Source organism: Mirounga angustirostris, unplaced genomic scaffold (assembly GCF_029215605.1).
Source record: "Mirounga angustirostris isolate CCGP_5_RB_7025 unplaced genomic scaffold, mMirAng1.0.hap1 SCAF_3, whole genome shotgun sequence".
NCBI lineage: Eukaryota > Metazoa > Chordata > Mammalia > Carnivora > Phocidae > Mirounga > Mirounga angustirostris.
This window is the reverse complement of record NW_026991711.1, coordinates 57,587,633-57,615,549: the sequence shown is the minus strand read 5'-3', so window position 1 is coordinate 57,615,549 and position 27,917 is coordinate 57,587,633. Positions and strand designations below refer to the sequence as shown.

The window sequence follows — 27,917 nt, the reverse complement described above, 5'->3', positions numbered from 1 at the left end:
AAATGTGTACTCAAATGCTCTAACAAACTAAGTAGCAGGGCAGCTAACAACTACTAGTAAGTCACTGTGGTCCATTTTTACGTATGCATATATATGATTATTCTTTAGATAGCCCCTCCTCTGGAAAATGCATAATTCAAACGTAAAAATCTGGATAAATGATTTAAAGAAATTTAAATTCGTCTTAACACATAAGATCTATGGTGAAGTGTATCATTATCTATGACTTCATACAACTACTAATTCAAGATAAAAGACACCACACTTGGAAAGAAGAAAAGATTTTTAAAAGGTAATGGTTTTAATTGAATTAATGAGATGAAAAGAGAGTGAAGCCCTGTTTGCTACTTACATGAAAGAAGATCTTAAAAAATAATCACTGCACAAAATACAAAGGGTGGGTTTATGCTGCAATATTAAATTTTTCTCCCGTAATGTTTTTCTTGACTGTTCAAGGACAAATTACAGTTTCCACAGCAAATTTGTTTTCAAAATGCCGAATTGTAACACAATTGCTGACTTCACGTTTCTGAATACCTGTTTGGGAGGGAAAATTTTTTAAATTTCTGGTTCTTTAATAATTCATACTTATCATCATAGTTATTATTAATACATATAAAAATATTTTACTCTATATTCCATGAACTTCTATAGTTGGATTTTTTAACACTGGAGAAGATAATTTTTCTCTCTTGTCTAAACTAAGTATCTTAACAGATCTTAGTAACCAATAATAATGCCACATATAAATTTATGACCTTGAAGGTACTGGAAATATTTCTATCTTGACTGTGATGGTAATGTGTTGAAACTCAGAACTGCATACTAAAGAGGGTGAATTGCATTATATGTGTAAGTCTGGCTTTTTCTTTTAAAAAAAAGATCAACTATAAAGGAAATGAAAGGAAATGGGGAGATACTGTCATTCTTGTTTTTCAGGTAAAAAACAAAAAAGTTAAATGATTTGGCAAAGCTACATTACTTATGTCAGTGCTCTCAATTCTTCAGCCAAATCCCCTGCTAATTACCCTGACTCCAACTGTCTTCAATGTGATCCAAAAGGCAAACTCTCTGTTTAGAACCCAGGCCCCTGAGCACACACCTGCAGAGCTTCTCTAGAGACCGTCTGTACAACAACTCTTGCACAGTGTGACTGAACCAAAGTGGTGGGATGGAAGGCTGGACTGGGTGACTACATGCAAAGTAAGGTAACAGCATCTCAGGGCATTGACACTTCACAGTCACCTAATTCTCTCTATCTGAAAAGAGTGGATTTAGAAATTTAGAGGATTCTCTGGAAATCTAGAAATACTACATAGTGATACAGTATGGTTTTACTTTCTTACTCGTGGCAAGCATATTGAGAACAATACCGGCTTACATCTAAATCTAGTTCAATACAATGAAGTGAAACAACAAACTTTTCTGCCAGGATTTTAATGGTAAAAAGTATTACCTCTGATGGTTTCTCTGCGTTGCAGTTTGTAAGTTTCCTTGTCATGGCACAGTCGGTAAATAAAGAAACCCAGGTGATCGACGTTTTCAATGCGATCAGTGATAACCATGTGTTCGTGAATCAGATAGGACTGAGGCAAATAGGTTCCAGCCTACATTTGGAAGATATATTATATGAATACCTCAAAGCATACACTGAACAGATGAAGAAAGGCATGGAACAGAGGTTGGCAAACTACTGCCCAACATCTGTTTTCATTAATAAAATTGTATTGCAGTATAGTCATGCCCATCTGTTTACATACAATCCATGAGTTGAATGGTTTGCAACACAGATCTTATTTCTTGAAAGCCTACTATTTATTATCAGGCCTGTTAGGAAAACTTAGATACTAATTTAAGAGATTGTATATTTTATTTCAAAATATAAAATAAGGAAAAAACCCAAAACCACGGGTCTTAATTCCTCTTTATAAAACTCTTGGCTATGTTTCCAGTAAGGTGGGCACTTAAAGGGCTAATATCTCAATTAGGAATTCTAAGATGCTTTAGCAGCAGCATTATTAGTACGAAATATTTGAAAAGGGGTGCCTGGGTGGCTCAGTGGGTTAAGCATCTGCCTTCGGCTCAGGTCATGACCCCAGGGTCCTGGGATCTCTGCTCAGTGGGAAGCCTGCTTCTCCCTCTCCCCCTCCGCCTGCTGCTTCCCTTGCTTGTGCGCTCTGTGTCAAATAAATAAAATCTTTAAAATATTTGAACATCAGGACACCTGGATGGCTCAGTCATTAAGCGTCTGCCTTCGGCTCAGGTCATGATCCCAGGGTCCTGGGATCGAGCCCCACATCGGGCTCTCTGCTCCGCAGGGAGCCTGCTTCTCCCTCTGCCTCTGTCTCTCTTATTTAAAGATTAAATAAAATATTTAAAAAAAATAAAATATTTGAACATCTTATACCTTTATGTTAATAAGTAACTCCAGCAGGTTTCTTGGTGGCATAACAATGGAAGTGTTCAGTGGAATCACATAGCACTTATCCAGATTAAGATCTAAATAGGCTGTGAGTTTCTAGAAAGAGAAAGATACATTTTCATTAGATTAATATTTGTAACACAGGCAGCACCTGCAGTTTTAAGAATAATTTGTACAATTAAAATGGGTTGGCTTCAGAATATGTCTATTACTTGCATTTAACAAATGAAGTATTTGGTGGGATAGGAACAGAAGGTAGTAATGAGAGGAAAAATTACTGCTGCTAGTAAACAAAATTCTTATCAGGGGTTTGCTTCTATAAATGATTATCAATAAACTATTAAAATAAATTGCAAATAGTCTATCATCTGATTGAGATAGTCCGTTCTCTCACTTTTAAGCCCTAACACCCTCCAACATATCCATCCAAGTAAAAATTTAATTTCTCTCCTATGCATCTAGAATGGTACTAGTTACTACCATCCTTAGAAAAACTGAAATAACAGTCAATTAAATGATTTTCTGTGTTCTTGTGGTTCAGATGGGAGACTATGGTTAGAGAAAGACTGTCTCATAGGATGGCTTTGAGGATTAAAATGAGTTAAATCAAACCATGTAAACACTTAGATTTCTAAGAGCTCAGTGTTAGTTATTACCTACTATTTGCTTTGGATAGGCTTATTATCTTGAAGTACATAATTTTTTAAACTACTTTATAAACATTCATCAGATGTATTTATCAGGCATGAAATACTTGCAAAGCTAACTTCAGTGATATGCCCGAATGTTCCAACTGGCCAACTTACATACAGGTGCAAAATCCACAGATAATATGTAAACTTCTAATTTCAGAATCCTGGCTTAAGAAAACAAAACATTCTTAGGACAAAAATTATTGGGGCGATTTAAATATCAACTAGATATTAAATAATACTATATTACCATGTTCATTTTCTTAGATGTAATAGTGATATAGGAGTTACTAGAAGAGACAACAGTTCAAATATGCAGGGGTCAAGTGTCAAATAGGAGAAAAAGAAATTAAGAAAATATGGTAAAATTTTGGAAGTAGGTGGAGGATTTGTGACAGTCACTATTTTCTCACTTCATCTTTCCTGCCTTGCATAACAATACTGAATCCTAGAGGGAAATGTAGAATGAGAACTTAAAAACTGATTAACGAAATGATGCAAAATGAAAAAGCCACACAGAAATAGGACCATGAATCACCTCTTATCTAAGAACACAGGGCGTGTAAGAAATAGTACCGATTTACTAGCAAAGAAACAGAAGCCAGAAGGTGAGCCCAATCAAATGCTGGATAGTTTATAAGGCAGAAGAAATCAGCAAATACTGAAATTAAAAATGTAAAAAGCTTCAATTAAAGAAGTTGCATTTTTTTTTTTTCTTTTTACAGTTCCAGGCACCTGGCTCACCTTGTTAAAGTCATGAACAATGTTGGCAGGATCACTATCTGCAAATTCTGGGACAGGGACACTGATGAATTCAACCTCTTCTTCCTCAAAGATCTTAATATTTTCCTCAATTGTCTGGTAGCGAGCAGCCGGGGCATCTGCAGAAGGCTCGTTTAAGATGACATCATCTTTGATATACTTTATTCCACAGTAGTACACGTCATCAGGCTATAGAGAGTTTAAACACTATTTCAGCAATTCAGTGGGAGACAGGTTCTTAAATGTAAGCATTACTTAAGCTGCCACTGCTATCTAAATAGCATTTTGCTTGCAAACTCTTACTTTTAGATGACAAGTCAGACAGTTTAATTACAGAGTTAACATATTCCTTAAGATGGGGTTTTGAAGTATTTTGAAAAAACGGTTTCAGAAGGAGAAAAGCAGCTCATTTTTTCCTTTACTTTTTACAGTCGACAAAAATAGCATTTAAAGCAATTATTCATCTGGTGACAAGTAAATCTGAAGAAATACCTGTAGGCATTATTTTTATAAAAGAATATATTCAGAAATGAATGTTTTTTAGATGCTTTTAAGACTTTTTGATGTGGTTCACTGTGTGATTTTCTCTTGTTAGCCAAAAAAGGGATAGTTTTTCTGTAATTTTTACAGGAATACTATTACAATCAAGTGGAAAACAGCAGATTACAGCAACCATAATAAAGATTGTTTTTTAAAAGCATACATAAGGGCTACGAGTATATAACAAAACATTAAGGCAAAGATATTATTTCTGGATGGTGGAATTACAAATTGTTTTTTTATATATCAAATACATTTCTTGTAAAAAAAACTGCATTAAAAAAGATGACTAGTGGGGCGCCTGGTTGGCTTAGTCAGTTGGACGTCTGCCTTAGGCTCAGGTCATGATCTCAGGGTCCTGGGATTGAGTCCTGTGCCAGGCTCCCTGCTCTGCAGGGAGTCAGCTTCTCCCTCTGCCCCTTCCCCTGCTCATACTCTCTCTCTCTCTCAAATAAATAAAATATTTTTTTTAAAAAAAAATGATGACTAGTATTTCAGTAATGTCTATCAACATGCAAATGAGCATGAAATGTATATTTCCTGACAATATTTCATTATTTTAATAAAATCTATTTGTCAACAGTTTCTCCAAATTTTAAAATGTTAAAAAAATAATAAACCTACTAAATTATTGTCAAGGGAAGTATTATCACAAAACAGAGATCATAAATCATGATTTTCATCAAAAGAAAAATCCATCTTAGCCCACTGGGATTATGGATTACTATTAAACACTCTTAAGTTATAAAATGACGTTCATCCCAAATTACTTCAACATCACCGCTGAAGTTACACAATCCTTAAAGAGAAACCAAAGGCTTGGGAAAGAGGCAGAGAGACATGGTGCCAGTGAACTCGGTGTCCAGGAGTAAAGGCAAATTGTAGATGAGTCCAAACTGGCTATCAAGTTAAGAGGCCATCAATATGACAACATTTGATGTTGTCTGATGTTATTTATTCAATTGGCCAATTAATAATACTGTTAGCTACTACTTGTTAGAGTAGGAAAATGAAGGTTAGTCAATTTTGAAAAATCATCCAATAATCCATCCTCTTTAGTCAGCAACATTTCAAAACAACATTATTCTGCTTTTAGTGCTGTCCAATAGGCTCAGCAAACTTATGTTCAGATTTTTAAACACAACTTTAAAATAGGACCACCACCCTGGCCAAAGGCCACGGACAAAAAATGCAGGCTTAGAACAAATTTGGGCCAATTTTCTAATATGCATGAAGGAAAGGGCCAAAAAGTCCTTAGCATTTTCTACTTACTTGAAGTGCAAAATATTTGTACAGGTATGCTCCTCCTAGAATGACACCTGCAAGCATAAATGCTAGTCCAAAGCACATGCACCAACACCAGGCTCTTCTTTGGCCAACTGGTACCACTTCATCTGGGTCCTAAAATATGAAAAAAGACCCAACAACGGTCAATATTGTATCTCCTGTCAGAACCACAGAAAGGTCAGGATTCAAAGAAGCCTAAAAAGGATTATCATTTTATAAACAAAGATAATAAAGACCAATGGACTCAGGTCTCTAATCAAAATTAACCCAGGAATTATTAAATGGTGGTGGTGCCGGGATTCACCACAATGTCTCTTGAGCTGAGCCATCAATCTCTTAGGAGAGTTTTGCCTTCTTCTCTCAACACCTTTGCTACTCATAGCCCCAGAACAATAACATACTACATAATTTCTATTTTCTGTGCACAACTTTGGTGATTAAGATATCTCCTAACATTTAAAAATTCAGAAAAGGCCACAACACAACTTTGCCAGGCAGTATTATGGTGCTGAGCCTTATATACAACCTCAGTGTGTATTACATCATATTATAAAATTATGTTATTAGCCTGCTACAGGTAGTTCATTATTTCATAGCAGGTATCAAACCACTCCTAACAATACACAAGAAAAAGTAACAGGAAAATAAGGGACAGAACAAATAATATGAAACAAATTCTTTAAACAATTGGAGTCTTGAAATAATTCTATAATTTTACTGCCCAACCCTAAAAAACACATCCCAGTTTGACAAAGGTCTTCATTTTTAAGATAGAAGCAATAGAAAAATGAGGAAAGATTAAACAGGAAAAAAACCTTGTAAAGTCAAGAGACATACAATTAGTTAGAATTTTGATTTTGATCCACTCCAGGAAATAATTTAGCCTTAGAATGTCAAATGGGGTCACAATATTCAGTCCTTTAAATACTCCCATTGCCCTTCTAACTCACACTACTCTGTCACTTCAGATTTACATCTCATTTCTGATTTGTACCCAGTATCACATCAAAGAGCTGACAAATGAGATTAGCTGCTCCTGGTATCTAACTCGTGGCTCAAGATATATTGTACAGACAGCAAAAGAAAGGCTCCAATTGACTTGAAAACAACGTAATAAAAGATGTTCTAGTTAGTAGTATGTATGTACAGCCTCTCGAGTATAGGACTCTGATCTTTGCTTGGAAAACTCAATATAGGATGTATTAAGGGAGAATCGCTTCTCGGCTTTTTGACTAAGATCAAGTAGATTTGATCCACACCTCTACAGATAAATAGGATATAAATAAAAAGGAAGAAAACTTCTATCAACAATGCTGGATATGGTCAAAGCAAGAATACAGTTAAGAAAGAATGAAAGCTAAGGTTACGTTTTCAATGCTAAGATGAGGAATTTCAACTTGATACTACTGAGAAAAAGCCCAATCCCAGATGTCCCAAACAGCCAATAACACTTTAGAGCTAGACAGTGTGCGACTAGGTTAACTGAGGTTTTAAACATAGAATTTAATACTGTAGAACAAATGCCTTTTAACTTAATGATCAGATCAGACACTGTGAGGGCATTTACACTTTGCTGTAGTAGGTGATCTTGCCAATGTACTGTACACGTACTTAAGACAAGGGTACTACAAAGCAGTATGTAAAAAGAATAAGCCTAGAGTAATTTATCAAGCCATCTAAGATATTCCATCTTTAAACAAAGTTACAAGAATTCCATGGAGTCATAAAGTCGTAGTAGTATGAAACTTGAATTATTAAAGTCTAGTATTTTGCTTGAGCCCTTGTCTGATATAAATACCTAAGGAGATAAGAAACAGTTCCTAGCATAATTAATTTTAGGGTGGAGGCAGGGTGGGGGGGATGGAGATGACAGATGGAAACAGTCATTTCCAAACATTTGGTATCAGCTGCTAAGACAGTCAAATGTGCGTACAACACCCACCCTGTTTGGCAGACTCCCTTCTCTAGTAGCACATAAATGAATATCCAAAGACCATGGGCAGACACTTATAAAAAAAAAAATATGCAGCCCCAACTGTCAAACTGATGCAAGTTTCCAGGCCTTTTAATATGTCATTTTTAACTGGTCAGCAAATTTCAAGAACAAATTATAAAATGTCTACTATGTGCCAAGAGCTGTGCTAGGCACTGGTATATAGCCCCTGCCAAGAAAGAGATCATTCAGATCAGCCTGGAAAATAAATACACAAAGAGAACACGAACATGATATGGACTCTTAACAGAAGAATGTAGAGCACAGAACAAGGGATAGTGTTTGGAGTAGGTCTCCCAGAGGAGAAAACACTAGAGTGGAATGTTGAAGGACAAATGCTCATTACCCACACAGAAGAGAGAGTTAAAGGGCATTATACTGAAGGCAAAGAATGAATAAAATCATGGAACCAGAATGCATGACATCTCCAAGGGCCACATGTGCTATGGCTGGCGTGCCCAATATGTGGGGAGGCTACAAGAAATAAAAATGGAGTGTTAACTGGGGCAGATCACAAAGGGCCTTTATATACCATGCTACGGAGTTCAAATTCTCATGTTCATTCAAAAATCACACTTCTGGACAATGACAATTTAAAAAATTAAATTTCTCTAAGAATTTAATTTATAAAATGCTTCACTTATCTACAGGTCATTTGTTTGGTACTTCAACAATATGAACCATGGCTTAAGAATCAGAAACTAAGTCTTCAAATGACCACATTATAGACCCAAGTCCATGCACCACAGTCATGTACTTCCTACTTCTAAAAGAGCTATCAGAGCTCCAAAATCTATCTAATCTCTTTTTTTCTCAATTTCTAGTGATCATTTCCTACCTTGCATTAGAATAATTCACATACACATTTTCTCTCTCCCTATTAGGGTATAAGGTTCTTGGGACTATCCATTCCTATTTATTTTGCATTACTGGTAGCTCCAAGCCAAGCTTAGCACTTGGATGGCACTCAACAAATATTTGATGAGTGAATGAAATTTAGATTTGTTTTTAAAGCTTGGTTACTTATTTTTTTTTAATGACCCATAAAAGTTACATCAACAGCCAGCACGTTAACGAGGGGTGGGGGCAACGTAAGAATTCACAACACACAACAGAGAGCGGCGATTCAGCAAGGAACAGCAGCCCTAAGTAGCCCAGTTCAACATTTGTTAGGGACCTGTTACTGGCAATATACGGTGCATGATCCAGTGGGAAATCCAAATGTGATTAAGGCATGGCTCATGTCTTAAGTAATTTACAGTCAAAATTAACACTATTTATGACAGACAATGACATACGGTATTACAATCTGACTCATGGAGAAAGCATTAAATATATTGAAGACAAAAAAGTTCTTAATCTATGTGATTTATTAAAAGTGTATTTTAAATGATTAACACTGGAAAGAGTAAGCTTAAAGAAAAGGCCACATATATAAGATTTAAGAAGAAAAGCCCCATGACCATCTCAAAATATGTCAAATATGCATTTGACAAACTCCCAACTCCCATTCATAATAAAATCTCTTTGCAGGGCGCCTGGGTGGCTCAGTTGGTTAAGCGACTGCCTTCGGCTCAGGTCATGATCCTGGAGTCCCAGGATCGAGTCCCACATCGGGCTCCCTGCTCAGCGGGGAGTCTGCTTCTCCCTCTCCCGCTCCCCCACTCTTATGCTCTCTCTCTCTCTCATTCTCTCTCTCATGTAAATAAATAAAATCTTAAAAAAAAAATCTCTTTGCAAACTGGAAAGAAGGGGAACTCTAATATGAATAAGGGTAATAATGACCAAAAACCTACAGCAAACCTCACACTTAATGGGGGAACTTCAGACTTATAACATTAACCTTTCAAGTCAGGAATTATGAGGGTTGCCCACTAAAACGGACTCTATTTCCATCCAACATTATACTAAAGGTCCTACCTAGTACACAAGTGACAAGCACAAGAACAGATATAAAGATTACAAAGGAGAATGCAAAACTATCATTATGTGTAAATGGTATCACTGTCTAGAAAATCTGAGAAAGTAAAGTTCAGCAAGATTGCTGAAGATCAGTAATTAAAAATCAACTGAGGGGCGCCTGGGTGGCTCAGTCGTTAAGCGTCTGCCTTCGGCTCACGTCATGATACCAGGGTCCTGGGATCGAGCCCCGCATCGGGCTCCCTGCTCCGCGGGAAGCCTGCTTCTCCCTCTCCCACTCCTCCTGCTTGTGTTCCCTCTCTCACTGCTTCTCTATCAAATAAATAAATAAAATCTTTAAAAAAAAATTAAAAAAATAAAAAATAAAAAATAAATCAACTGAGTCAAAGATTTATATATTAGTCATACCATCATTATTCATAATAGCCCCAAACTAGGGACAACACAAATATCCACTAAATGATGAATGGATAAATTGTGGTATATTCATACTGTATCAAAACTATGCTAAGTGAAACAAACCCGACATAAAAGATTACTTATTACATGACTCCATTTTTATGAAATTCCAGAAAAGGCAAATATAGTGACAAAAAAGCTCAGTGGCTGCCATGGCCAAGAACTGGTGAGGGGGAGATTGAAGATATATAAGGAAGTTTTTTAAGATAATGGAAATGTTTCGTATCTTGATGGTGGGGGATATACAACTTTATACAATTACCATAAATTCAATCAAGTCATACACATAGAATGGGTGAATTTTATTGTGTGTAAATTATATTTCGATATAGGAAGTGAGGGGAGGAAAAAAAAAAAAAATCAACCGAGTTCCTATTATAGCAGGCAACAAGAAAAGTCTAACAATACCAAGTTCTAGGGTAAGTGTGGAGCAACGGGAATTGAGAACTTTCATACAGTTGGCAGGAGTTGGTACAACTGCTTGGAGAACAATTTAGCAGTATCTAATTCCACACACACACAAACACCCCCTATGACCCAGCAATTCCATTTCTAGGAATGTAGCCCTAGATAAAGTTTTATACATGTACATAAAGAAAAAGGTCCAATAATGATTACTGCAGAATGGTCAATAAGAGAAAAATTAGAAATAACTTACATGTCCATCAAGTGGAGAATAAAGTATTATAGGTTCATATAATAATAATTAAAATGAAATCAACTAGCATAGTTGATTTTAAGATGTCAGAAACGTAATGCCAAATTACAAAATGAAAAGGCAAGTTAGGTATTACCAGTATGATATTTAAGACTTTAAAAAACGTATCAAATGGTGTATGCTTGATTATTTCGTAACTAAAGGACAACAACAAAAATCAACAACAACAAAAAAGGAAAATCACTCTTGAACAGGGCTTCATTGCCAGCGTGTATGAGTTTTCCTGGCCTAATTTAAAACAAGTCATGGACACATTTCCTCCCCTTGCACCGCAATAAAACTGGTGCACCTTAAATTATGCTGATAAGGTAAAAGAGCTCCCACAGGTGCTGTACAATTATCATCTCATTAATCTTCCTAAAACTTCAAGTTTTTACCCCAGTTTATAAATGAAGACACTGACGCACACACTGGCCTACAATCACCCCTTTACAGTAGTAGTATGGAAAGACACAGGTTTTGGAAGCATTCTTGCTCTCACTGCACGAATTGCTGGTTCAAATCAATCTTATCATCATATGATAAAGTAAAATTACTTAACCGATTATATTTTAAGCAAAATGAAGGATAAATTCTGTTCTGGTACTTCAATTAGTTAAGAATTAGGTCGCCTCCGTCAGTTCCCTAAGAGGCTTCAGTAAATGTGCTTCCATTATCAACTTAACTTAGACAAAACACAAGGGTTTTCAGATAATTTTGATTCTGTTCCTATACTAAAACAAATCACTTCACATCCTCAGGCACTTCTATTTGAGCCTTTTTTATAGGATATATGAAAACACATTTCTTCCAAAGCTCTCAGATATACTATTATGCAATTATTATAGCGAATGCAATCACAAAGCTTTAGGAACCAGAATATTAAAGAGGAAAACATCTCTTAGGGTTAAAAATTATATTAGCAAAGAAAGAGAGAGAGAGAGGAAAGGAGAAAGAAGGGAGGGGAGGAGGGGAAGACAGTATAAAAATGCTTTAAGTATAAAAACGAGACAAATACAGAAACGAATCAATACAATTTATTCAATTCAAAGTAGCATGAACTACTGAACCTTCAGAAACAGATTTAGTAATTTAGGAACATGTTCATTTTTTTAAAATCAAGGTTTATTCTTTTAAATTTTTTTTTTTTAAGATTTCTTTGACAGAGAGAGACACAGCGAGAGAGGGAACACAAGCAGGGGGAGTGGGAGAGAGAGAAGCAGGCTTCCCGCAGAGCAGGGAGCCCGATGCAGGGTTCGATCCCAGGACCCTGGGATCATGACCTGAGCTGAAGGCAGTCGCTTAACGACTGAGCCACCCAGGCGCCCTGAAATATGTACATTTTTAAAACACATTTGGTAATATGGATAAACATGGAGATGCACAGGCCAGCTGCCCATGGATGTGTCTGGCCTATATACTATTTTCCAAATTATAGAATTAGCTGGTAACATTAAAAAAAATCTAATGATTCAAATTTTTTTTCTTAAAGATTTTCATTTATTTAGTTGTCAGAGAGAGAGAGCACAAGCAGGGGGAACAGCAGCAGAGACAGAAGCAGGCTTCCCGCCGAGCAGGGAGCCCGATGCGGACTCGATCCCAGGACCCTGGGATCATGACCTGAGCCGAAGGCAGACCCTTAACCGACTGAGCCACCCAAGTGCCCTGCCCAAATGATTCAAATTTTTACAAATGGGAATCAATGTTCTAGTTTTCTCAACTCCTCATAAATTTTTCTCCCCAGCTGAAGACCAGATGTACCAAATTCTTTTCTGTGTTGCTTACTTTTGAACTTTCATCTTCATTTCCTGCTATGACTGGGTATACTTCCTTCTGAGAACCTAACTTTATAAAACAACCAGTCTAACCATTCCCCGTATAAAGGATTTTGACATCTGAGTTTCAGACTGGATTAATATTCTGAATAAAAAACCTTAATGCTTTAAATGACACAACAGGCATTCTCTTACGAACATCAAATCCAAATATGGATGGCATCAGCTAGCCAAAAGTGGTGACAGAGAAGAGGTGGAAATGGATGAGCCCAGAGAAAACCATGGGTCAAGAGCTACTGGAATCCAACACCTTTTCCAGACAACTCCCAATTCCCAGAAAAGATAAAAAGAGCAAGAATGACAGAAGGCTACTTGGTTATAATACCATCTATATTCTGGAAAAGGCAAACTACACAAAGACAAAACAGGGATGGAGTGAGAGCCAGAACTACAAAGTGGTATCAAAAAAGAACATCTGGGGTGAGGAAAATATTCTGCATCTTGTCTGTGATGATTACACAACTACATTTGTCAAAATTAACACAATAATACACCTAAAAGGGCTGAATTTTCAGTATGTAAATCATACTTCAGTAAAATCAAATTCCTCTCTTTTCCCAATTTACGAGCAACAGGACAGTTTTTCCTTCAGACCCAAGTAAATGATACTAAAGAAGCTGGAGAAGATAGGAGAAGACAAACTGAAAAGACAGCAAATGAAAAATGTCAGAATTTTGGAGGATGGGAAAAAGGTGGACAAGTTTAACTTCTCTGTCTCAATTATGTCATCCTAAACATGGATTAATAATAACACCTACTCACAGGGTTGTTGTAGGAACATGTAAAACATGAGAAACATTGCTTGGTACACAGTAAACAGTAAGTGCTCAATAGATGATAGTTATCATTATCCCACCATCATGTGATTTAGCTGAGAAAGTAAGCTGAAACAAGTATCCACTGGGGTTGAAGCCAATAAAAAGCAATCTACAACAGAATCCTAGAAAGGCCAACTGAAAAAGATTTATAGTACTGGAGAGGGAAATTGAATCACTTCGTGTATCAGTAAGAATTTTAAAATAACAAACCTTGGTTATCATTTAAGATCTATTTAAAATTTTTCCAAAATGCTTTCCTAGCTATATTCTTAGAACCACAAAAGTTATGTAGGCAACGGCCCCAACAGATTACTATTATGCAGAATACCAGTGCTATCCATTTACTGTTGGTACATGTTCTATCCACCTGACTTATACATTAGCTTTCTTTCCCAACTATGGAGGCATCAAAAAGACATGATCCAGCCATCTGTTCATTATTAATATCATTGATTATCAAATATATATTCTGCTATATGTAAAAACACAAGATCTATGGCTAAAAAGCTAAAATCTATAAAGACATCAAACATTTGTTGACATTTGTCTTGTTCATTTAAATCAGTATCTGAGTTATGCTTTTTCATTTTACTTTTCAAATAAGATCGCTACTATATCTCAACTATGGTGAGAAAGTCCACATGACAAATGTTGTGTCCAGCACACAAAAAGGAAGCAGTTTTCCAAGTGCTTGGCATTATATGGATAATAAAGTTACTGCATTATTTTGTACTTGGACTAAAGAGAGGGTTAAAAACTGAGAAACTGGGGTGCCTGGCTGGCTCAGTTGGTGGGGCGTGCGACTCTTCATCCTGGGGTTGTAGGTTCAAGCCCCACGTTGGGTGTAGAGATTACTTAAAATAATATTAAATAAAAAGTGAGGGGCGCCTGGGTGGCTCAGATGGTTAAGCGTCTGCCTTAGGCTCAGGTCGTGATCCCAGGGTCCTGGGATCGAGTCCCGCATCGGGCTCCCTGCTCCTTGGGAGCCTGCTTCTCCCTCTGCCTCTCTCTCTCTGTGTCTCTCATGAATAAATAAATAAAATATTTAAAAATAAATAAGTAAATAAAAATAAAAAGTGAGAAATCAATAGTAAATACAATGTCTACAAAACAGATTTTTCATTAGTGTGCTTTTTTGTGAACAAATTCTATAACACACAAGCTGCAATAAACAAAAAGAAATGAAATTTTTAAGCCATTGCATAATAATTTAACTATTCTGAAAAATTATGAAATCTGAACCAAATTATTGGCATTAAATAAAATTGGTACAGGCCTAGGTTAAAAAAAAAAATAGGTCAGAACTAAAAAAAAAAAAGAAATCTGGCTATAAATGCTTTTTGTGCTGGATCACAATTTAATCACTTTATATCATCAGGGACAAGCTGAGTATCTAACACAAAGCAGAATGTTAATATAGGAATACCTTAAACATTCTCTATTCTTTTTTTAATACATATATATATATATATATTTTAAAGATTTTATTTATTTATTTGAGACAGAGAGAATGAGAGAGAGAACACATGAGAGGGGGGAGGGTCAGAGGGAGAAGCAGGCTCCCCGCCGAGCAGGGAGCCCGATGCGGGACTTGATCCAGGGACTCCAGGATCATGACCTGAGCCGAAGGCAGTCGCTTAACCAACTGAGCCACCCAGGCGCCCTCTTTTTTTAATATATTTTAAAGATAGCCATTATTCTTCAAGGTATTTATTCAATCTACACTGAAGAGAACTTTCTATTTTAGGAAGTGAAATTTCAGGAGATTTTCTTCCTGCCCTTTTTTTTTTTTAAATAGGCTCCACGCCCAATGTGGGGCTTGAACTCAGGAACCTGAGATCAAGAGTCCCGTGCTCTACCAACTAAGCCAGCCAGGTGCCCCAGATTTTCAAACTTATATTGGTGAGAGCTAAAGGTATTGGGTAGTCAAGAGCATTATATACAACTGCTATTTATTGTTAATCATAGCCTTTACAAGAGAGCAATAAAGTGGTCAAGATAGATTTCTTCTGCCACTGACTGAATTATGAGTTCCTATTGTTACTAATAAGAATATCAACTGTTTTCTTAAAACTTGAAGTGTGATAGGAATGTTCTACTCTATATAATTCATTTTAAAATTAAGTGTCAAGATGAGAGGAGAAAAAAAGCAAACTTGTTCTGGAATCATTTTTGTGTAAATCCTGGATTTTAACATCATTCAACAAGATAATTACATTCATATTCAAATATGAGTAATTCCATTTAAAATGCAGAACTCTTGATAAAAAATTCCAAGTATATTCTTCTAAAAGTGTAAAATAATTTAAATGTGAAAAGTGGTATTTTCTGTCCAAATTTAGAATTTTTAAAGTTAGACAAAATGACTACTAGAAAAAATTCCAGTTTTTTTTTTTTTAAAGATTTTATTTATTTATCTGAGAGAGAGAGAGAGAGAGCACATGAGAGGGGGGAGGGTCAGAGGGAGAAGCAGACTCCCCGCTGAGCAGGGAGTCCGACGTGGGACTCAATCCCAGGACTCCAGGATCATGACCTGAGCTGAAGGCAGTCGCTTAACCGACTGAGCCACCCAGGCACCCAAAATTCCAGTTCTTGAGATCAGAGATATCTGTCTATCCTGAACATGTAAAAAGTGCTTTGAACCTATGCCTAGCACCAACAACATGCACAATCCATAGTCAGTAGTCATTGGATCTTGCTCCCTTTTTTCACCACTCCCCAGGCTCTTGGATCCAGGGGTGTTGTGTTCTTGTGACATTTAAGTCGGTTGCGATTAATTTGGTCTACACAATTGGTTGGTCTCTCTCAGTTCTAATGGGTGCTACTTGAAGGCTGGGATGCTTAGTAATTTTTAAATTCCTAATAAAGCGTTTGCCCATGAAATGGGTGCCTCTGAATATGTGATCAGTATAGTTTTCAGAAAGAAAAGATCTACTATGGAAGGACCATGAAAGGACATTTAGTGCAACGCATCGTTTTATAGATTAAATATAATGAGACCCAGAGAAGTTAAGTAAAATTATTTGTGTAGTAACTAAGAACTAGTAAGGCCTGAATATCCTCTCACTCCATGTACATCTTAGGGAAGGAAAAGCATGGGCTATTATGTCCACCACCTGACTAAATAATAGCTTACGCAAATTAACTCTGATAGTAAGTGAAGTGAGACCATGTCACAATAGGGTAATACTCATATCCAATCAGAAATGATGTAACCTGAGTTCTGCTATGAGTTGACCTGAATTGAGCCACACTCGTGCTAAGCACTATGTGTTAACTATTACAACAGTAGTGTTATTATGTTTAAAAAATTAGGGGCGCCTGGGTGGCTCAGTCGGTTAAGAGGCTGCCTTCGGCTTGGGTCATGATTCCAGGGTCCTGGGATCGAGCCCCATGTCGGGCTCCCTGCTCAGCGGGGAGTCTGCTTCTCCCTCTGCCTCTGCCTCTCCCCCTGCTTGTGCGCTCTCTCTGTCAAATAAAGAAATAAAATCTTAAAAAAATAAAATTATATGCACACGAAGCAAAAACAACAAAGGAAAATAACTCAGGCTTATAAGCATATAGGCATTTGAAAATAAATAGAAAAGTCAAGATATTAATTACAAAAATGAAACCTAAGTAGAATAACAAAGCCACAAAGCAAAATTACAAAGTTGGTAGTGAGTTGTCTCTAAAATAACTCATGAAGGAGACAGTTTTGGTACTTTAAAGGGGGACACCAGAAGATGCTTCATGTATCTTTTCAGGCCATCCTGTATGACCTTGAAGCTAGTGCTAATATGGGGTGCCTGGCGGGCTCAGATGGAAAAGGCATGCGACTCTTGATCTTAGGGTCATGAGTTCGAGCCCCACACTGGGTGTAGAGATTACTTAAATAAACAAACAAACAAAAAAACCTAGTGCAATAATAATAATGCAGGCAATAATGGTTTCCATTAATAGCTATTATCCAAGTCCATTTTTAATGTGAAAGGAAATATTCCAATAAATCTTTATAAAGCTATGAAGACAGAATATTTAGAAGTCCTATGATTGATTTTCAGTTAAGTGGTCATGTTTACTTCTTCCTGAAAGCTTGAGAGAGTAATAATAAAGGGATAAACAGATAAATACATTTTAAGCCCAAGAATGGAAATGAATGACCTCAAACAAACTATATCAATAGAATTTTGAGAGCCAGAAGCATAAAGAAAAAAATCTTAAGCTGCTACAGGGGGAAAAAAATGGTCATGTACAAAGAACCAGGAATCAGAATGGCATCAGACCAGAAGATAATGAAGTAATGCCATCGAAATGCTGAAAGAAAATTACAGCTAACCTAGAATTTTATACCCAAATCAATTACCAATTAAACGTGAGGATAGAGTAAAGATTCTCAGACATGCAAGGTTTTTTAAAAAAATTGATCTGATACTTTTTCTCAGATTCATAAAACTGCAGATCCAACACAGGATAAAGACAAAGCCAATTCAATTCCAGGATGATAATTATTATCGGGCATTTGGATAGCAATATGCCTAGATTACAACCAGTCTGGATGGTTAAGACTGAAGAATGACAAATGGAATACTGCCAAGAAAAATACAAAACTTGGTAAGTTATCTAATAAGTTTGTAAATACGCAAAGGCAATTATACTGCTGTCAGAGTCTGAGGATGAATTAGCAATAAACAGAAAACTAAGCAACCTTCCTTGGCCCAAGAAACAATTATTAAATCCAGGGAAAATAAAGAGTTTTTGTATGAGAAACAACTTAAGTTTATTAAGTTATACTACATTACTCAGGTGTAAATAATGTTTATATCAATTACAATAAAAGTATGGAATATCAATTTAACCAGAAATTACTATATACCTTAAGACAGAATATGTCTGTAATATGTTAACATATAGAAAAGGCTAAATATTCACTTTCCGTATTAGGAAGCCAGTAGGTGAGATCTAAAATTGCAAAAAATACAAACAAAACAAAAACCAACAGCAGCAGCATAAGCAAGTATGTAGAATGTAAGTTTTCCAAATGTGGTCCAGGGACACCCTTTTAGGACTTATACAAGGTTAAAAGTATTCTCATAATAAAACTAAGACAATGTTTTTTCATTCTCATTCTCTGACTAGTATAAAGTTTTCCCAGAAGCTGAATGTGTGATAACACAACAGGCCGACCACAGAAGCTGATGTGAGAATCAGCTATTATTAATAGTCTTCTACTAAGCTATTCAGTAGAGTGTTACAAAAATAAGTGTTACCCTTACTCTTCTTAAAAATTTCTGGTTATTTGGAAAATTTTAGTACTCATAAAAATGCCATTTACGGTAATGTTATAGGTTTATTATTGCTATTTTAAATTAATAGTCAATTTCTAATATAGTAAATATCAATAACCTACATAAATCAAAAGCTCTTTGGGATCCTCAACAATTTTTAAGAGTACTGAGTGGGGGTCCTGAGACCAGAAAGTTTGAGAACCACTGATTTATAGAAATGCGGAGCTAGAAATCATCATATATGGCTAGGCAGATTGTTCTGAGTACAAGGATGCCAGGCCAAGGAGATCAACAGAGCCAGAATCCAGTCTGTACTGTGCTCACCAAAACCGCAGAGGGCACCCTTTTTTGTTCTGCAGAAAGCCTAGAAGCTAGAGTGAACCTAACTGCCTCAAATTAATCTTCAAAGATAGAAATTAGATTAGTGGTTGCCTCTAAGGGGAGAAGAGGACAGACACTAAAAGGACATGAGAACTTTCTGAGTTGATAGCAATGTTCTATCTTGACTGGGTTGTGATTCAGGTGCATATATTTAAAATTATGTAACTGTACACTCAAAATCTGCATTGTACTGTATATAATTATGGTACAATTTTTAAAAAGTGGGTTCCTCTATGATAGGGCAGGAATATTTGCATTTTAACACTAAGTATTATTTGGTAAAACCTAAAATTAAATTTACAAAATTCTCTCAACATCCTTTATGTAATGGGAGAAATACCCACTTTTACATGAAAAAGGATACAACTACTGCATGCTAAGGGTTTTACGTTACAGGAAGGAATCCTCACCAGAATACCTTGTAGAGGGTGATTTAACAACAGTATTGTTATGTAACATAGGGATAAACAATAATAGTAACAGAAGTAATATTCCAAAACTAGAGTGATGAGAGGGAAAGATGGGACTTTATTATAATAGATGGGGATAGTGGAAACGCATTAACATTTAACTAGTTTCTATGCATCAGGCACTGGGAATTTCATCCCAACAATACTCTAGGGCTGGTGCCACCAGACTATTTTGCAAATGAGGGAACTGAGCCATGGGGAAGTTTCCTGACTTGTCCAAGTTACCAGACACAGGTTACAACATTAACCTTTGCCAGCAGGATCTCACCCTATCTGGAAGTGGCTTTAGGTTTGCGGCACTGGTCTATAAAAAAACCAGAAATTAAGAACTGCTCTGCTTCACTAACTTTACTTCGATCTTTAAATCTTCACTTCTAGAAATTTTTAAGGTAAGTTTAATTAAAACAAGTGACATCTGCAAAGCTGAATCAAAGCCAACAGGAAAACTAGAAAGATGCTACATTTGGTCTCACATCACATGGCTGTTTAATAATCTGAGGGATGCCAAACCCTGTGACAGTTGTAGTTATAAGTAATAGTAACGGTAATAGTGATAACAGCAGCTAATGTCTCTTCTTCTTTTTTTTTTTAAAGAGAACAGGGTGGTGGGATGGGGCAGGAGGAAAGGAGAGAATCTTAAGCAGGCTCCACGGCCAGCACCTGACAAGGGCTTGATCTCACTGCCCTGAGATCATGACCTGAGCCCAACTCGAGAGTCAGTGGTTTAATGGACTAAGCCACCCAGGTGCCCCTAATATCTATCGAGTCTTACTCTCACGCTATTCCAGGCATGATGATAAACGTTTTACAGATTATCATAGTCCCCATTTTGCTGAAGGAGAAACTGAGACAGAGAGTTGAAGTAACTTAACCCACATATCACAGTAAGTGGTAGAGATAGGATTTAAACCCTGAAGTATTAAGTGCATAGTCTTGAGTTCTCAGTAAGTAGACAGTATTGCTTCCTGAACTTTCCCCCCTCTATTGAGTGAGGAGAGTGGGGCAAAAGGGAGAAACTGGTTTATTTTCCCCAACCATTTAAAAATGTAAAGATAATTCTTAGCTCACGGGCCATACAAAAACAGGCAGCAGGCCACATTTGCACAAATGGGCCATAATTTGCCAACCGGACTCTTCACTGTAAAGGAGACTGAAACAGTGGCCCACGTCAGGCTGTCAGTATTCTTGCCTTGCTTGAAATTCTTGTATAAATTAGTTGTGAGTATTTAAAACTCAAGTTTCAAATAAAAACCCTGATCGATCCTAGCTTGCCTTTAAAGATTGGAAAACCAAACAACCCTGGGTCCCCCCCCCCTTTTTTTTAATGAAAATGAAGACTATTCTAAATTGTTTAATAGGAAAAAGCCCAGCTTCACTAGTTCTGCTTGGGCCCAGGAAGGATGGAGTTTACGATCTCTGCTTAAGATGTCTAGCATTGCCCTGGCTGGCTAACACTGACGGCCTGCGTGGGAAATGTTTTTCCTAGCACTAAGATGAAAGCAAGGAAAAAATGAATTGAAGGAGAAAGTTATAAATTGAAAGATAAAAACATATAGAGTAGTGTATACAGAACAGAACTACTACAAACGTGGGCTGAGAAAATGAATTTTAAGAAATGCAGACATAGACTGATTCTAGAAATCATTTTTCCCAGCACTAAAGCTGGGTCTTCTTTTGGATGCTGCAGTGATCCAAGGAATTACTTAATAATGTAACTTACCTTTTTGGTTTTTTTTCTTAAATGATTTTAAACATGATAATCATATTTAAGGCAGAGAAAACAATTCAAGATTTAAGCTTTATTCTTAACACATTCTGCAAAAACAAATTTTCAAAAATAATTTTGGCATTAAAACAAACCTTCAAATATACAAAAACCCATCAAAACTTAATTTCTTAAAGTATGAAAATCAACTATGTCAACAAGTTTATGCAAATATTTTAAAATCTCCAAGTATTGCATATCTAACACTGTAATTAGTGTCAATTTCCCAAAATAAATTCCCTATTTAACTCAAAATGTTCAGTATTTATAAATTAGGCAAATTTTATTTCAACATTAATTTCTCTTCTGATACATATACACATATACATTAGCTCTAAGTCATATAATTACTACTGGAAGCTCATTAATACTAAAAGATAAAACATTAAATGAAAAATTAGAATATCCCTATCATAAAAATAATTTCATTTCTATAACTCAAGATTAAAATTCTTCTACTTAAGAATAAAGTATGTGTAGTTCACTCTACACTGAACATTCTAAAGTGTATGTTCATTCTTACTTGATTTTCCCCCAAATGGTAAAATTATAGAATTACTTCATAAGGTTCTTTCTTCCCCTCAAATCAATTAAAGAGCTTTAAAGAAATCACAACTGTTGAAAATAATTTTGTTCATTCAATTTTTGGTAACATATAAAAAGAGGATTATATTATAGCTATCTTTAAAGCTATTAAGAAGATGTATCATAAATACTAATTAAAGAATAATCACATTAAATGATTTTTTAATTATGTTCTTAGGTCATATCTGTAATAAAATTTCTAATTTTCAACTTTCACCCATCTACCTTGTAAAAACATTCACTGTTAAGATTTATGCAAAGAAAATAAGACAGCCAGGGAATAACTTTATACATAAGCTTCTGGAAAAACTAGCTCCAGTGTTAATATTTTCTACATCCTTTGGACAAAAACCACCTCATTGAGAAATTCGGAACTGTCAAATCCTTTAACAGGCAGTAGTTATGTATGACCTGAAAAAATCCTTTGATGGCCAAGTCCTTAACTCCTTCAGTCTAAGTTCTAATAAAAATTGCCAAGTTTACCTAAAAGTTTAGGAGGATGAATTCATCAATATTGTATTTGAAAAGACAAATATTTTCTGGATCTTCCTCTACTGACACTATGGTATGAAAAGCAGTCGAAGTTGCTTTAGTTATAATCTCAATTCAGAAAGTATTTCCTTTTGGAAAAAAAATGCCTTTTAAATACACACCCCAGACACAACAAGAGAACAAGAGAAATAAAATGTCCCAGAATTACTACTTACTACATTTTTCGATGAACATTTAAAGCAAGTCAAGCTTTAGTAACCTCTTACATGGCAGAGCTGAATGCCACAACATCTCACGGGCTTATGATTTTGCTAATAATATACCGGCTTCTGTTTAGTCCAAACAATGTTTAAGATGACACTGTGAAGCCCCAGGCTGGAAACTTGTCCTCCAAATGTGCAACACGCAACCTCGTCCAACCTTTGTCCACCCTCTGCAGCAGCCAACCCGCTGCACGGATACCGGTGGGGCGGGGGTCCGGGCCTGCCAAGTCACGTGGCATGCAGCAGCAGCGGGGCGTCAATTAATGTATCTCCCAGTACTAAACCCTCACACTTCAGCTATCAATACCTTCATGGAGAACCAGAATGCTGTAACTGTGAAGTTTTTACTGGCCACTGTTTACAAACACTAAATTACACAACTAGGTAATGATACGTACTTTAAAAAGAACCAAGCTCCCAAATCCCTTCTCTAAAGGTCAACACAAATCAGTAAACCTCATCGTGTATTTTATGTTCCTCTTTATCCCCAACCCTCCCCCAAAACACCACCAAAACGCGAAATTACCAAACCCATCAGTCAGCATATATATAAATATATGCATACAGGAAATACCAGAAAGTGCAAAGAACTAGGGTCAAAAGAGCCATGCTCTAATGGGTAACTCAGAACTTAACTGGGTTAGTAGTCCTGCACTTTTCTCCCCACTTCCATCCTGCCCCATCTTCTCTCCTACGCAAGCACTTTCCTTTTCTCAACCTTTTACGTCTACAACTATGATGCAGGGTCGAGGAAGGGCAACACTATTTTTTGGCAGTACAGTTTGCAGGGATATCTATGACGCAAATTTAAGCTTTTTTTGTTTTTTTAATATTTTATTTGTTTGATAGAGACACAGCGAGAGAGGGAACAAAAGCAGGGGGAGTGGGAGAGGGAGAAGCAGGTTTCCCGCCCAGCAGGGAGCCCGACGCGGGGCTTGATCCCAGGACCCTGGGACCATGACCTGAGCTGAAGGCAGACGCCCAACGACTGAGCCACCCAGGCGCCCCCAAATTTAAGCTTTTTGAGCCCTGATACTGGGAAACGTGTTTCACAATTAGGCATTACCAAAAAAAAACCAACAAAAAAAGAGGTGTTAACAACGATTGCTCTAAAGTGAGGTAACCCAAAATAAAAATTTGGTTTTATTACGTAATACCTTGGTCCATTTCTTTTCTCTTTGACCCACTGCTACTTAATACGAAGAACAATGTAACATGCTAAATAAACATGGGGAAGAAAGGGAACAGTCTGGTTAGGATGAGGAAGTAGCTGTTATTTTTCACAATTAAAACAATTTAATTCCTGACAAATATAATTATGTAATCCTAACAGCTTCAGAGAATTTTAAAACTGGAAGAGTCCTTACAGACCATGTGGTCCTCACATTTTTACATATAAACTAAAAACTTAAGCCCAAGATCAAGCAGTTATGTAATGACAAAACAGGGACTTCTGACTCAGTCCATTAGGTATTTTCTTTGATATTTGCACATAAATAACAGCTTTCCAAAGGAAAAAATTTTAGACACAAACATAAATGAATTGCTACCTGTAACATAAAACATGCATATAATTTCAAGTTCACCTATTAAAAAACAACAGAGGTCCTACTCTTTGCTATTTCTGTATCTCTGAGCTTTGTGCCAGTTGGGACAGGCAGAGGAAGGTGCAAAATTAAGGGGAAAATGCAGGAAAAGAAGAGTAAATAGCAAGCTAGTTGAGATCATCAATAGACATGACTGTTGGGAGTTGAGAGCTACTGAAAGGCAAGACTGAAAAACAGGGCAATGGAACCGCTTTCAGAGGGTTCTCAACCTGCAATGAGAAAAGAGCTAAAGAAATAGCAAGAGACAGGAGCAACACTGAAGTACTGGAATGGGTGTTACATAAGACAGCTGACTGAAGTGATCAGCATTCTTGGTGGTAGACAGAGACCAGAATTCTTTGGTAGATTCTAAGGTAGTAGAATCTGCATTTTTAAACCAGAATCCAAGCTGACACCAGGGCAGGTGACCCTGAAAAAGTGTACATTTTGAGAAATAAACATTTGGATATTGTGGTCCAGAAGGGTTTAAAGGTACTAAAAATTTCTTCTTCAGGAGTTCTGGTCCATAACTAGCTTTACTTGATTCTCTCAACCAACCAGGCAGGCAAGGATAAGCCCCAGGCAAACACACGAAGGCTGATTCTGTGCAGAATCCAGGCAAACTCGGCGGTTACCATAAAGTCACCCCAAGGAGCTACAGCACATTATGTAATCACAGCCCAAACGCAGATGAAGCGATCAGAAGTTCTTTCACAATATCTGTTATTAAGCAAAGTCTTCATTTACCGTTAAGTGACCGATTATTAGGATTCCACTTTTGATGTAGAGCAATATTTTGTCACTCACTGAAGAAAAGAAGTCTTTGAGCTTATAGCTAGAAAAAGAATGTCATTTTTTTTTTTTTTTTAATCTGCCTATTCACCCATGACTGCTGCGTGGTTACAAAGGAATACTCTGCCCTCAGAGCTTAGTTCCAGTATTTTTATTTGGGTATGGGATCTAAGAAAACAGAAACAGAAAATGCACAGAGCTACGAATGGTTACTTTTTCACAGCTGCTGTGACCACAAAATTTGAATATGGTGAAACTGTGAGAAATTCTGAGAATCTGAACACGGGGTTAATGTTTCAGGAATGACAGAAAATGTCTAAAGTCAGATTTACAGCTGCCTAGCAAATTAATTCTGACTTTTATCCAGAGTTCCAAATCTCCTTCAATACAGATCAAGAGAAAAGCCCTCTGAAGTGACATCATCCGATGCTTTCTCCCTCTTTTTTAAAGGGAAGGAATTACATTTATTTACAGGATTTTTAAAAGATATATAATAGGATTAATTTCTATATGTATCTGAGATTGTTATGACAGGGCACTTGACAATCTATTTTAGGTACAATGAATGTTAGATAAACATAGAGCTAAGATAATAATTTGCTCCTGGAATTATCCTCTGTGCATTCCAGACATTTTCTTTTAAGACCAAGACTGTTTGCAATGGATTCAGAAAAACAATACCAATACCAAAACTCTTAATCCTTTTAGGGAATCCTTTTAGCTCACTGTTCCTATTTCAAGGCAAGGCAGTCATTTAAAAATCAACCCTTGGTTTTGTTTTTAACTAGAACATTTCCAAAAAATAAGTACAGGCACGTCCAAATTAACATTACAGTATCAAATTTTTTAATAGTATATTAGTGCCATATTTTTCAACCGTAATTTTCATTATACCGTATTTAAAAAAAAAACACTTATTACTCACACCTGCACACAATTATTGGGTTTTTTGAAGTTAGAAAACTTAAGTTTACCCTACTGATAACAGATCTTGAAAAATGCTAAGGAAAAAGGAAGTTGTGCAACATAAAGAACTTCTTACAGTTAATTTCTACAGGACTGAATGTTTGCAGCCTAAACATCTCGTAGAAAATAGGCTATGAGGCTTTCCTTTTTAACTCCTGAGACAATTACAATCATATTCTAAATAAATTATTATTGTAATCCGCTAAAAGTTAGCACAATTATAGTTCCACTTCTGATTTTTAATTAGGACTAAAAAGAGGGATTTTGTAAAAATAAAGGAGAATTTTATAAGGGACGTGAACGAGTTTCTCCCGTTTAGTTTCACTTAGCGTTAAGGGGTCCTCATAAATATGTTTATATAATTTGAAAACCAGTCGTGGGTTTTACACTAACATCTACACAGTAATTACTGATCTTTACGGGGAATATTTGTTTTAATTATAAAAATAGCCAAAGCCTATTCTGAACAGATCTTCACCTCACTTTCTCCCCTCCACCGCTCCTCAGCCCCCTCTCCAGACCCCAATGTGAAGTTCACCTGCCAATAGCGAAGGGCCGTGGAAAAGGAGGTAAAGAAAATGCTTTTAAAATTAAGAGGCTTGCAGCAGCTGGTCTTAGTCCAAGTGCTGTTCAGCCTAGAAACGAAAGTAGGAAGCAACGGAGGTTTAGGCTTGGAATGATGTCAGCCATTTTAGGCACATTTATACTGGGAGGAAATGCAAAACTCTGTTGTTGTTTTTGTCGTTTTGCACGTCGCCGCCGGTCTCCAGGTGGAACGACCCAGTTCCGACCCCACGCACATTCCCCCGACTGCACAACGACCGTGAATTCGGCACAATTCTTCGATCCCTCTCTCCAGGCCTCCCAAGCCCCCGATCCCGTGTTAGGCACCGCTTCCTGCACACGCACTTTCTTACAAAGGAGAAGCTGCGGCCGGACAAAAAAGAGCAGCACCCCAGAAGGACAGCCCGGCTCTCCCGGGGACCGTCGCCCGTGCCCTGAGCCTCCTCAGCGCGCAAAGCCGCCTCCGGCCCCGCGCACCCCTGCCGGCCGGGCCGAGCGCCCACTCCCCCGACCTCCCCGGACCGCGGACCTTGCAGTCTACCGCGACGGCATCGGGGGGGATGATGAGTGCCTCCTCGCCGCACTTGGACTCGTCCTTCTTGGCCTCCTTCTGGGCCAGAGCCGAGTTGAACGTCACCTTCACCATGGCGCGGCCTGGGGCGCCCTCGGAGGGCGGCGGCGGGCTCGAGGCGGGGGCTGCGGGCTCCTGGCTGCGACTGCAGCCTCCTCGGCCGGCCTCCGGGCGCGGCTCAGCTACGCTCGAACAGGGGCGAGCGGCTCCGCGGCGGCTGCGGCGGCTACTGCGGCACCGCTCCCGCAGCCTCGCAGCTCCCGGGCGAGGGCGGAGACGGCTCTCACCCCCGGGGGCGGGGTCGGAGTGGGGAGGGCAAGAGGGGCGGGGCCGGAGGCGGGCGGGAGGGGCGGGGCCGGGCGCCGCGCCAGACTCTGCCCCCGCCCCAGGTCCCACGCAGGATCCAGCTGGGGTGGGGCGGGCGTTCCTTGGGTGCGGGCCTGGTTTTTCCGGTTCTGAGTTCGTTTCCAGCCAGTTTAACCTCGGGGCTCAATGTTGCAGGTCTGTAACAAAATCAAGTGAACGCTCCTGGGTTTGCCGCACGCGGCGGATTAGGCCGGCCCTTTCCTGCTTGCTGCCCCCACCGCAAGTCTAAAGACTGGAACTTTTGGGCGTCCACACCTCCATTTCCTCTCTATTGTGGAAGAGACCCAGTGGAGCGCAGAAATGTTTAATACGCTCTATCCTTGTGATCTTTTTATCTTCCTAGGACCTCACCCAAGGGCGTTACCTCACTCAGACTTGCCCTGTCTTCTCTCCCTCCCTCGGAAGGTCAGTAACTTCCCTGCCT

At 37.8% G+C, this 27,917-nt stretch overlaps 1 protein-coding gene across 1 annotated transcript; it reads right to left on the bottom strand.

Moving 5' to 3' along the window:
• Positions 1–280: 280 nt before the first annotated feature.
• ITM2B (integral membrane protein 2B) lies at positions 281–27,397 on the bottom strand. The gene is made up of 6 exons (XM_045869440.3): positions 27,086–27,397; positions 5,689–5,817; positions 3,859–4,065; positions 2,408–2,518; positions 1,457–1,607; positions 281–537 (listed from the first exon to the last, which is right to left on the bottom strand). Exons 1-6 carry the CDS (start codon positions 27,200–27,202, stop codon positions 452–454), a joined length of 801 nt encoding a protein of 266 aa, XP_045725396.1. The 5' UTR covers positions 27,203–27,397; the 3' UTR covers positions 281–451.
• Positions 27,398–27,917: the final 520 nt, after the last annotated feature.